General features: G+C 49.6%; 1 protein-coding gene across 2 annotated transcripts in view; it reads left to right on the top strand.

The window, feature by feature from the left end:
* The window catches only part of pou6f2 (POU class 6 homeobox 2), a 67,094-nt gene that overhangs the window by 39,357 nt on the left and 14,901 nt on the right, over positions 1-12,836 (top strand). For both annotated transcript variants that reach the window (XM_086020950.1, XM_086020948.1), the window contains exon 6: positions 3,726-4,021. In XM_086020950.1, the coding sequence (XP_085877076.1) occupies positions 3,726-4,021 (296 nt within the window). The remainder of the gene's footprint in view (positions 1-3,725; positions 4,022-12,836) is intronic.

Raw genomic sequence — 12,836 nt, 5'->3', positions numbered from 1 at the left:
CGATCACGTAGACCTGCGCGGTGGCTAAGGCTAACGGAGAGCGTTAAAAGACATCAATGCACACAAAGTGCCACCTTCTCCGCTTGAGCGAGACGCTCCTCGCTAATCCTCCCCGTAAAAATGACCTTCCCCTTGACCAGCGCCGTAATCATCCCCATCCGGCACGCTCTCAATCGCCTTCTCTACGCCGCCGTCATTAGCGGCAAGGTGGCACTTGGAAGCTTTACCGTGAGGGATGGACTCTTCATTTGCAGAAACCTTAATTGAACGGCGTTATTGACGTACTGTCGCGATAGACACCAGACCAGGAGAAGACACTCGACTCTTTCTGTGCGTCTTTAAGTGCATGAGGTTGGTATTGATCTCACGCAGTACAAGAACGCTTCGAGTTCCGAGGCTTACCGAGCCACGACGTATTTCTATTTGACAGTAGTCTGGTGAAAGGCTTCTAATCGTCAACGTATTCATGGAGTTGGCCTCGGCTTATGAGAGGGTGCACCAGACTGCGGTTACTTTGAACACGATCAAACGATTGAATCGCATCCAATGGCACGCTATGTCTGAACGTAGCGCTCGAAACGACCGTTGTACCCATTTGGCGGCTGAAAACAGGGCGGCCGGTACTCGAAATGTGAAGGGCCGACACTCTTCCGGGCTGTCAAACAAGGACTCTGGCGCCTGCTCAATTTTCAGATTCATCATTCTTGATTCATGAACTAAACGAGCAAAGACAACAAATATAGTGTCGTGAAGGCAAGGTAAAAGCTCCAAAGTGACTTTCTCTCGAGAGCGGGGTCGTCAGCAGGACAGGTGCCTGGGAATGATCTTCTCCTCTTTGTCTTTGTCTCTTTGCATGAGCGAGCGGGTCTTGTGGCAACATCATCACGTCCCGTGTTAGTGGGGCAGGAACGGCTTGGCCTGCTGGCACACGCACGTCAGCTACTCTTGGTGACTTGAGCTAGGCCATTGTGCCGCTCTCACTTTGCTCCTTGCTTGGCCTTCCTTCTCTGTGGCACACCTGCTAGTTGAAGCCAGCTCGCAGCGTGGAGGCACCCGTTGTGACATGGGCGAGGCAAAGTCGCCCGCCTGCGCGGGCGCGGCGAAGATCGGATAAAAACAAGCAACCCTCTTGGATGGATTCGTCCTCCTTCCGCATCTGACAGAGCAGGGCTCCACGGCTGTGTTCTCAACCTTTTTGGCATCCATTAAATGCTCCAACTGACAATATACCGCAGTCTGTGAGTTACTGTTAGCGTAGCAAGCATTCAAGTGGGGAAATCAACCCAAACACGTTTGTTTCAAGAATATGTTCTATGCAAGCCCACAAGTTGAAACGCGGCATTCTGATAAATATTGCGTTTGTGGAACAAGACTTTTAATCCACTTGTTCTTAGCCATCTCCGGGGGCGGCCATTTTGGCACTTCTGTCGACTGACAATGACGTCTCAACTACCCAGGGCTCAGGTAAGGACCAAAACAGGCGAGCTGTGATCGGTCGCTCCCTGAGCCCTGGGTAGTTGTGATGTCATTTTCAGTGGACACAAAATGGCCGCCCCCTGAGATGGCCAAAAAACGGTTGGACTTTGCTGCTTAAATCATATCGCACAAACTCACTATGAATCAGAATGCTGTCTTTCAACTAGTGGGCCTGCTGGGAACATATGGCAACATGTTCCTCTTCTTGGTCTTCTGAAAACAAATGTGTTTGGGTTGATTTTCCCCTTGAAAGATAAAGGACCGGCCAAATTTCGTCTGAGGACGTTTCACTCCTTGAGCTCCGCTCCTGCACGCAAACAGGCTTCCTGAGCAAAAACGGTGCCCTGACCTTCAGAGCTTTTTTACAACCTGCCCCAACAACGGACTGTTCCTTGAGTTGTAAGACAGGGGCAATCCCTTCAACACTCACTCGCTTGACAAGAGTAGTCAATCTCAAATCAGGCCCAAAGCCAAAAGTGCTTTTCTACAGTGTTTTCCTTGGCCGAGGCCATTGTGAGCTGCTGATGGTAATTAGGAGGAAGGAAGCTTCTCTCTTCGCCCTTCGACCGCTGACAGAAACGTGCGCTTTGTCCTCAGGCATCAGGTGATTTCGAGAAAGAGCTTCATTGGCCGCTGACGCCCCATCGGCACGAACATTGTCCAACTACGCAGCCTCCCAACAGTTGGCGCGTGATGACCGCGCACATTAGCCAGGTCGCATTACGAACATTGCCACAGCGTAACGGGATCGTAACAACAGCGACCCTCAGTCAGAACAAGAGCCGGCCAGCACCAACGAGAGACTCTTGCGATCTAACGAGCTGGCCAGCATCTCTTTGGCTCTCACTCCATCATTCCAGCACAGCCGCGGCGCAAACAATTAGCCCAGACAAGGCGGATTGTGGATTACGCACCGCCAGCCGCGCAATCAAAAAAGGGGAGCGCCGACGTGGCCGTCGCCCACTTACAGAGGAACGGCGGCGGGTCAGCGGTCCTGACAGTCTTAACAAGATGACAGCGTTTATAAAGCACTGCCGTTAAAGAATATGCTGTAGTTACCTGCAGTGCGGCTCTGATAATAAGGCCACATGGGGCTTCTTCCATATTCCCTCTGTATTTGTTTGCTTTTGCCTCGTCTTGTGTTGTTGCGCCGCTTGTTTCTCGCCGTAATGGCCCACGCCGGAGGACATTCTGCAGTCGCCTTTGATCTCGCCTGCGCTTTCGATAATTTTCTGACAGACGTGACGTTGTACTCGGCTTTTGTGTTCTGCTTTTGTATTCCGCCTTGGAAGTCGAGCTCAACATTTTGTCACTGCGGCGGGAGAGAAGGCGGCCCCCGCATGTGTGCTACTTGGGGGTTCAAGTTTCAAGTCAAAGTCATGGATTATTTGGGGCGATATCTTTAGGGCCCTCTTGAAGACCCGTCCATTTTTTAGGCCTTTGCCTTTATCTTGCAGAATTTACATTTGGGTAGGAAAAATGGATTTTTGTCAAAATCAACCGCAAACCTTCTAGCTTTTGTCTGTTAGCTACCAGATTCGAAATCATGTAGACTAGCTAAGGACACAAATTTAGACAAGCGAAATTGTGGCAAATGTGAGTTTTTGACACTGCCGGTGAGCGGGAAATGGCTGCATGCAGTAAAAGAAAAAAATGTTCTAGTCAGCGCCACAAGGTGAGAACTTGTCGTGTTGCGTGTGACAACGGTCCCGCGTCCTGAAGGGATTCATAGCACACGTTTCTGGCAGCAATGTTTTACACCTACCAACTCTTCCTTCCCTGATGTGGATTTGTCCCTTCCCGCATGCCTTTTTTTTTTTTTTTTTTTTTTTTTTTTTTGAACAGCATTTAAATGGGGTTCCAGCAGGGAGCCATTATCGGATCCAATTAGTTAATGTTCCTGAAGTCTGCTGGAGGAGATTGATGTCTGTCTTTTTTTTTCCTGGTCTCATTTGAGCCATTAAACGGGAATATTGCGCCCATTCTCCGATCGACAATGAAGGCGTTTGACTTGGCCGACGGCACTTGTATCGTCTTTGTCCTTCCAACTGTAGCTCAGCTAAATTGAGGGACTCGAAACCCCGCAGGACCTTGTTGTGGCTCCGTGCAATTTACGTGTGCCTCTGCTGGCGTTCGTCCCACACCTCCACGTGTTCATGCATGTCAATCACAGGTGTGGGCTTGTCGAGCAAATAAGGCCAACGTCTCAAGTTGCCATGTGTTGATTGGACTTCATGTTTTATCGACAGCTACCTCAACCCTCAACTCGCAACTGCAACACCTGCAGCAGCTCCAGCAAATGCACCACCACCAGCAGCAGCAGCAGCAGCAGCAGCAGCATCACCAACACGCCCAGAACCAGGTGTCGTCCCAGCATCATCACATGACCCCGCCCATGACCCAGCAGCAGTCGTCCGTGCCGTCGCCGGGTTCCACCTGCTCCTCGGCGTCCGGGCAGCCGCCGCAGTCGCCGCCGTTGCAGCGGCCCAACCAGTCGCCCGCCCGGAGCTTACCCTCGCCCGTCACCCCGCCCGTCCCTCTGCCGGTGAGTCATCAACACTTGGTCGGTCAGTTGAAATACAATCAGTACAAGTCACCGCAAGTTATGCTCATGCACGAACTTGTGACTTTTTCCAAATACGAACCATCATTTCGCTATCCATCCATCCATCCATTCTCTGATGCGTTTCTCCTCCTGATGGGTCGCTTGTCCCAACTATCTTTGGGCGAGAGGCAGGGTACGCCCTGAAGTGGTTGTCAGCCAATTGTGGGGCACCGGTAGACAAATAGCCACTCACACAAGTTAGAATCTTCGACGATGAACCTGTGACACTTGTTTTTGGAATGTGGGAGGAAACGGGAGTACTTTGAGAAAACTCACACAGGCACGGGGAGAACACGCCAACTCCGCACAGGAAGGCCGCAGCCCGGATTCAAAGCCACGACCTCAAAGCTGTGAAGCGTATGTGCTAACCAGTCGGCCACCGTGCCATCCACTCGCATTCTGAAAGAAAGGTTTCCTTTGAATCCAAAATAATCGATTGCCAGTTGTTTTGTGGATCCCCAAGCTCGGGGTCGGCGACTGCGGGGCATCCCTGACCCCCAGTTTGAGAAGCAGCACCGTAAGAGTTTCCATGATACGTTGTTAGCTGTCCCACATGTTGACTGCGCTCAGGAGGGATTGTGAGGTCATCTCCCCTCCTGTTTTATCAGCCTCTTCATCTTTGCTTCCTACTCAAGCGCCTTTGCACGCACGCACGCTGTCTGTCCATCCATCTGGGCCGCGCCGTCCGTCTGGCCGTCAGCGTGGCCATGATAATGGCCTATTTTATATCCCCGCGGTTTCATTTCCAGCGTGCGCCGGCCAGGGTCGCCTGGCCGTCCCCGCTCACATTCATCAGCGTCAGACCCCTTATTGGCTTGTGGCGGGAGCTTCTTTATGGGCAAAGATGCGTCGGGCTATTTGTTCCCTCATCTTCAACACACCCCCCCACTTTGCTGCCTTTTTCAACCCCCGTCACGGCCTGCTGAGACTCAGCGGGAATAAAAACAGCCTCTGGATTTAATGAGCATCCAAAGGCTCTATGTCCAGAACCACTTGACAAAGACCGGAGACAGGGCATTTGATCCGATGCGATGCACGTGCCCAGGATGCCAATAAACACTCCTGTCCCGAGTAGACCCACAAAAAAAGCGTCACCCAACCCATGGCCGAAAAGACACAGGAAGTCTGCCGCTTAAGCCCTTTCCACGCTGTCAGAATTTAGCAAGGTGTCATTGGGTAGACACCCACCAGAAAGTCTCAAGAACCCATGACTGAACACAGACACAGGAAATCTGCCATTTTAGTTTGAAGCGGGCATTTAAGTTGCTTTGGCCATTTCCAGAAGTCCAGCTGAGAAAACGAAGCCCCCCCCAAGACAGTGTGTCTTAAAAACATGAAATGATGGTAGACGTGTCAATCGCGAGTAGATGCACAGAACACAGTCTCCAAAAAACATGCCTGAAGAGACACAAGAAATCTGTCGGGTTGGTTTGAAGTGGGCATTTGAGAGGTTTTGGCCTTTTCCAGGGATCCTTCGGAGGAAACGAAGCCCCGACGTCAGTGAAACTTGGCAATGTCCAAAATGACACAGAAAGTCTGCAATTTTGCTTTGAAGCTGGCATATTAGTGGTATTGGCCGTTTTCAGGGGCCTTCAAAGAAAATTCAGCCTCTGAATTTCTTGTCACAAGTCGCAACATTGAATTGGGTAGGCACGTCTATCATTAGTCGACCCGTAAACACCACACAAGAAACCGTGCCTAAAAAGACACAGGAGGTCTGCCGTTGTGATTTGAAGCGGCCCCTCCGGGGTCATCTTTGACATGACCCCCAAGCCAGTTTCGCTGACCCCCCAACATGAAACTTGGTCGCCATGTCTACCATGAAAACACACCCACAAAAATGTCTCAAAAACCCATGGCCGAAAAAACACAGGAAGTCGGTCGTCTCTTTGGTCCACTTTTCGAGCCAAGGCGGTAGAAGTGCTGAGTCGAGTGGCCTGCCCGCTTGCCCGCCTGCCCGCTTGCCTTCTTTCCAGAGGAAATCTCTTGAAAGGAAGCAGCGAACGTGATTCTGATGACCGAGGACAGACCTCCCTTGAGACGAGGCCACATCAGCAATCATTAAGATATTGCCTCAATCAAATAGGATTAGCGCGTGCGCCGTCGTAAAGGGTTTACTTCTTTTCCGGGTCAGCGCCGGTCCGGCAAGGACAGGCCGCGGCCTATGGCGACCGCTCAATAGGATTTGAAGGCCCGCTCCGGCTCGGGGCGGCTGATTGGATGGCATTAAGCTCATTGCTTCGTTCACGTAAAAGTCCAGGTAGACTTGTCACAGTATCTTTGGAGCGGCGGTAGAGAAGGTTGTGAACTCCTCCGAGGAGGTGCAGATGAGCTACGCTGATGATCGAAAAGATTCCGCAAATTTTCCCGGCTGGAGACGTTCGCCTCACAAGTCCGCAAATTGGCCAACAGATTGTTGGTTTCGGCCGCAATTTTAACGCAACGCGGAAAAGCACGTTTCATCCATTGCAATTTCGTGATACGGCAGCATTGTGTGTCGATACCGTCCGCCGAATTTGACGTTTCCTGCGATTTGTGATCAAGTGTTGTGAAGGGTTCCAAAATCAACCGCGTTTGGCTCCTCCGGCTCGTGCTCAGACGCACCCGCAGACATTTTCACCACATGACGTCCTTCCATCCATACTGCCCAGCCCAAGTTTGGCCCCCTTCGGCCCGAGTGCCGAGACCTGTCGGAGGTTAGGCCGTGTCTTGCGTTGTAGTGACAAATTTGCAGTTTTCAGCACTTAAAAGTCGAACGTGACCGTGTCAAAACAACCAATGCAGACATTATGTTGCCTTTTTAACCTTCTTCAACAGCTTTTCAACAGCAGCAAACACAGAGCCAATCTCAAGAATTTGACACAAGGAAACAATGAAAATGATTTTGAATATGGAAATGAGTCTTGCGGACAAATATTTTCTCATGCGCGTAATGACTCTCTACCAAACGAGTTTCATGTTTTTAATGGAGCTAAAATCTGATATTGTCATTTATTGAGCTGCAGCTGTTATATGCCGTCATTAGTGCATCGTGGTATGATCGTCATCCAAATTTGGTGAGTTACTCTGGGATTAGCAGCGATCACGACAAATTGAAATTCCAGAAGACTCTTGCGTCCATGGCGCCTGCATTTCACCATGTGTTTCAGCCTTGGCCGAGGTCTGGACTCTCCAAATATCGCCCACCCTCGAGCCATCACACAATTAGCAGGACAGCAGGCTAGAGTCAGCCACGTGTTCATTGTAAATTCCTGGTTAATCCAGAGTACTCATGACATCCCCCTTGTGTTTATTGCTAATTAGGGAGAGAAAAGACAAGAACGATGGACTTGTTAGCCCCCATTTGAGTACAAATGGCACCACCGCCATCCTGTCTGCCCGTGACTTCCTACTTGGCTACATTTCTAACACGACTGCAGCTAATTGACTTCAGCACACGCCGACGTGCGGCATATTGAAGCAGCCGCAGAGGGGACAAATAGACTACGTGAGATTAGCACATTTGCCTAAGTGTGTTAATGTGCTGATTGCGGGAGGCGGTTGCGGGATTTGCAGGCCGCAGGTTGATTGATTGGAGCCGCGGGGTTTTCTCCACGCCCGGAGAGCTCGGGGATTTGGCGGCGGGCAGAAGTGCGGCTACGTGGCGGAATTGATCTTAATTAGATCTGAAAGAGCCGCCACAGCAGAACGGGCGCGCCGATTAAAATGAAAAACAGGAGAAATTACCGATCAAATTAATCATAATGTCGGGCTACAGCTGTAAGGTCTGCTGTAATTTGCCACTCCACTGGCTTACATCGGGCCGGCGCGGGCGGGGGCGGAGGGAGCGGCGCGACATGCTGATTCGTGGAAGCGGGGAGTTTAGGTGGGCCAGTCCACGCCGCCATTACGCTTGTAGCGTTCCAATGAGCCTCCTGCTCCGTCCGCACTTCCTCTCGCGAACGGCGCTCTCCTCCTTGATGGCATCGTCTGACGCCTTGACAAAGCTCCATTTCTATTCAGACGCTTTCGATGGCAATTATTATAGCAAATCATGAACAACGAATGTGCATGCCTGCAGGAAAGTCTTTGGGAAAAGCTTTTCGACCTTAAAAGAGAGAACCACTGACCAACGGTAGGGTGAACAATTTAAAAACACTTAGTGCTGCAACCAACAACTATATTGACGATCGGTTCATCGGTTGATTTTCTTTTGATTCATTAGATTAAAAAACGTGTCCATCCCGTAGTCAAAACGAGCACATTATTTCATAAATTGATGATGATTCTGTTCATGGTTTGGTCAGTAACATTGGTCAGGAAATCGGCAAAAATGTCAACCATTGTTTTCTAAAGTCAAAGCAGATGTTTGCAAATGTCTGGTTTTGAAAAAGACACAAAGTTAACTGGTCTGCTTTCATGGAAGGCTCCAGAAGATGCAAAGTAGAAGAAAATCACAAAAAATATTCAACCTAAAAAAAATGACAATCCAGTGAAACATCCGGTTGGGAAAAGTCCCAAGACAACTGCTCTCAGAGATGCTAAACACAGCAGTAACAATGATAATCGGAATAATCACCATCATCATCATAATGCAAACAATGCGCATCGAAAACCTCATTGGAGTGTCTTGCTTGATCCTGAGTTGCGATGAAAATGTGCTTGGTGGCCACGGCTGGCCGGAGAAGGAGGAGAAATATTCGACTAATAACCTGTAGGCAGCACAAATGGGCCTTTTGACTTGCCGTGCGAGGAGGCCATAATGCAATAAGGCCGCATTAAGAGCTAGTTGTGTTTTGTTTTTGTTTTTTTTCTGCTCTGCACGCCGGCGCTGCTCGCGTGAGCCCGGTCGGTGCTCGCTCTGCGGTCACTAATGGGCACCAGAAATTACCAACGGTGGAAGGCTACCCCGCGGGGGCACTGGCCTCCTCACCAGAGCCGAGCACTTAGACGGTGTCTGCGAGGGAGGGGGGCCCGCGAGGGGGGGCTCAGTGTCATAACCCGGACTGATAATTAAAGAAAGCGCTGTTAGCCGAGCCCTCGTCTCGTCTCAAGGCGCACCTTGACCGCCGCCGCAAAGTGAAGGAAGGCCTCGACAACCTGAGTCAAACATCAACCAGACAACACTGCAAAAAAGGCATTTCAAAGCATTCCGACATCCAAGCACTCAAGCACGTCCATCTAATCAGAATGTCCTGGCCCGTGCAAAGTTTGAAAGAGTCAGCCTCCCACACCCGATTGGTGTGAGCGTGTTCGTCATAACAGGCCGCACAAAAAAGCCTCAAGGATCCTGCCCAAAACTGTCCATTTGGTTGCAAGTAGTCAGTTTGGGAAAATTCCCTGAAAAAAGGAAAAGGAAAAAAAAAACACCGGTTTTGCCGATCACCATGAGATTGGGTGGACGCGTCTACCGTAACAAGACACCCAAAAAGTCTGAAGGCCTCTTACCCGAATTTGAATAGGAAGTCGGCCTTTATGGGCCCGTTGCAGTGCTCCCACGTTGACAAACGAGACCCGACTCAATGTCAAGGTCCTTATTCCTCTTCCAAACATTACCAAAAGCAAGAATGCCGGTTAAAAAGCTTCACGGCATTGGACAAATCAAATTATATTCAAGAAAAAAAAGAAAAAACTATTTGATGAAGATCACACAAATATTCCAAATGTATTTGTCAAAAACGATAACATATTTCAAATGTCGTCATCGCAAAGGTCTGACGTGGAGGGTTCACTGTATTCGGTATTCGAAAAATGACAAACTTTGGAGACAATGTTTGTGGACCTTTTTTGCTACGGGTCATTTTTGACGAGCGTCTTAATTGTCCTTGCAAAGCGCAATTCAATCAAATGGACTTTTTCGGAGGATCCGCCTGCATTGGAACATGGTGATGATGATGAGTATCACCCAAATTGAGTGGGAAAAAAAACAAACAAAAAGCAACTTTGACTGGAAGTTGCAGGGACAATTGAGGGCTGTAGGTGGTAAGAAGAAGAATTGAAGTTGGTCAATTGCAGCCTCACCTCGTCATCCCTCCCTGCCTAATCCCTCGTTGCAAGTAAATAAAAGTAGTGGAGCTGTCATGGTCAGCTTGCTTTTTGGCCCCTCATCTTTATAATTATTCATATGAAATGTGCCGGCTGTTGATGGGCCACACAGTCTTATTTTCTGCTTCAGTCAACAGTGCACATTTGTGAGGCTAAATTGCACGCAGCCGCTTGTTATGTAAGGCAATTTTCTGCCTTCTTAAGGCCGCCTCCCCTGCACTGACAGCGGGCGGCGGCCCACCCGCCCGTCCGCCGGATCACGCTTCAAATAAGGCTTCAGGTGCGCCTTATTTGACTTTGCTTCAAAGTCAGGTTTCCTCTTGAGTTTGGTGAGGACGAGTTGTGCTGATGGAGGTACAAGTGTCCAGTGCAGCGTGAGCCATGAGCGCTTCGACGGGAGCGCGTCATCTTCATTTTGATTTAATACGCCGCAAAGACGTTGAGCCGATCTGGAGCATCAATGAAATGGATTGGTCGGGCTCGCTTGTTAGCATAATAGGCGAGTGGCGCCTTCATAGCGCTGGACGACAGGAGTGAACGTGCCACATGATGGGCGCCATGCTGCCCAAATGCAAGTTGGGAATTTGGGCCATTATCTGCTCCATGTCACCCATCAAACGATGTCTTTGATTGGAAAGTCACAAGTCAAGTCGCTCGGTTCAGTTATTTATATACGTTGCAGACTTGTGTTGTGTGATTAGAAATACAAACATGGCAGAGAATACCACAGTTCAACTCTAGAATACTTTTGTGTGCCCCAAAAGAGAGACTTGTAATGGCCCACAAACATATGCTAAATGATAAATGGGCTGTCACTTATATAGCGCTTTTCTACCTTGGGTACTCAAAGCGCTTTACACTGTCCCTCAGCTACCGACTGATGACGCAGCATCAGGAGCAACTGGGGGTTCAGCGTCTTGCTCAAGGACACTTGGACATGGTCACAATGGCCGGGGATCGATCCCACAACCTCCGGGTCGGGAACCGAACACTCTACCACTGAGCCCTGCCGCCCCATATGGGGTTCGATTTGAGTACTTTCATTTGTTGTCAATGTCTTTCTTTCCCTTTGACTGGTTTTGTTGCTTTTTAATCCCGCGCAAGCAATCGCACATGTTCAAATGAAGTCAATTCACAGGAGAGCGAAAGGACCACAGCTCCAGCCGCCTTTACGGCAGTACGAGTGTCTGGAGGGAGCTCAGCTGGAGACAAAGGGAGCACGGATGGACTGGAGAGGAGGTGGTGCTTGAGGAGGGGTGGTTGTGTTTGGAGGACAGCAAGATGAGTAGCGTCAGACAGCGAGGCCTCCGACGGGCCGCGGCGCTTGGCAGCCGCTGACCTTGGCCGCCACGGCGCTCCTCACCGGAGGCTTCCAATGAAGGCTGATTGCTGGCGCTGAAAAGGGGAGAGAGGAGAGGCTCCGGTAATTGCAGCACTTTCCGGGGCCGGGAGGGAGGGGGGCGGGGGCCTCGGGGCGGTCCTGTGATGTCGGGGTGCGGTCGGCGGCCAAGAGAGGTGTCGGCCGACACTTTGCTGGTAAATTGTGGCGAGCGAGGGTAGGAGGTGCCCCCCGGGGGGGCTGTAATTAGCCCTGTCGAACGAGCCCATGGAGAGTGGACAGGGCTCGCTCGCTGACAGCCATCGTGGGGGTGGGGGGGGGGTCTCACGGGAGTATTCGCCGTCCAGCACGCTACCTCGCCATTAGTACGTTTATTAAACAATAAGCCAGTCAAATGGGCTCCAAAGTACAAACTAGCTGGAAGAAAATGCCTGAAATGGCAGGACAGAAAGGCGAATGGAGTTGCAAAGCCCTCATTCCGCTTTGAAAGGCTGAAACACAAAGAGAGCGCATCAAAGCATTTCACCACGCATCTTGAAATTGAATTTGCAGGGCTTTCTGGAGCTCCAAATGTTGTCCGGATATGATGAGTGATCTGCAAAATTTGGCTCATAGCAGCAGACGAAATTCAGCTCCCAAGCCAGTTTCACATAGCAACGTGAAATTTAGTTCATAAAAAATACAAATGAAAAAAAACTCAAGGACGCTTGCCCAAAACGATCAAATCTGCCTCTACGATTTAGATTGGATCATTTAGGACCAACGTTTTAAGGAAATTCACGCTTGATAGGGATCGGACACAGCCAGTTACACTGAGCGACATAAAAATTGGTACATACGTCTGTTGCGAAATCTCAAGAACATTTGCCTAAAAAGGCACCGCAAGTCTGCCATTTTGGGTTGAAATGGCCAATTTAGGATCAACATTTCGAAGGAATTGATGTTGGGGGAAGCTCATTTCTGAAGCGTTTCATGGTTGAGCTTGCTGACCACGTTTACAAAAATACAACGCTATTTGGGGAAAATATGACAACGTATTTGAAAAAGAGTTGGACTAAAAAGATCCAAATATTAATACAAAAACATCGGAAATTCCCTATGCCTGTTCAAAACAGTCAAACCTTGAGACATGATCAAAATGAAAATGGCAGGTTTTCCTCTAGAAAAACTTTATCGGTTGTGGGAGGATCATTTCGTCCCTAAAATATAGCCCCCCCCCGCAAAAAAGAAAAAAAACTGGGGGAGGGCGAGGCGTCTAGTATTCGTAGAATCATGTTTTTTGCAGCAGTTTTTGGAGAAAAAATACAAATTTAGAGAATAGAATTTAGAACGACTGTATGTAAAAAAAGATTTGCCAAAGAGAACTTGATTTGAACTCCAGCTTTGTAGCAG

Source organism: Filicampus tigris, chromosome 21, assembly GCF_054856515.1.
Source record: "Filicampus tigris isolate MCC_2025a chromosome 21, RoL_Ftig_1.0, whole genome shotgun sequence".
NCBI classification, from domain to species: Eukaryota; Metazoa; Chordata; class Actinopteri; order Syngnathiformes; family Syngnathidae; genus Filicampus; species Filicampus tigris.
Note: the sequence above shows the minus strand (reverse complement) of the source record. Positions and strands in the feature narration are given on the sequence as shown.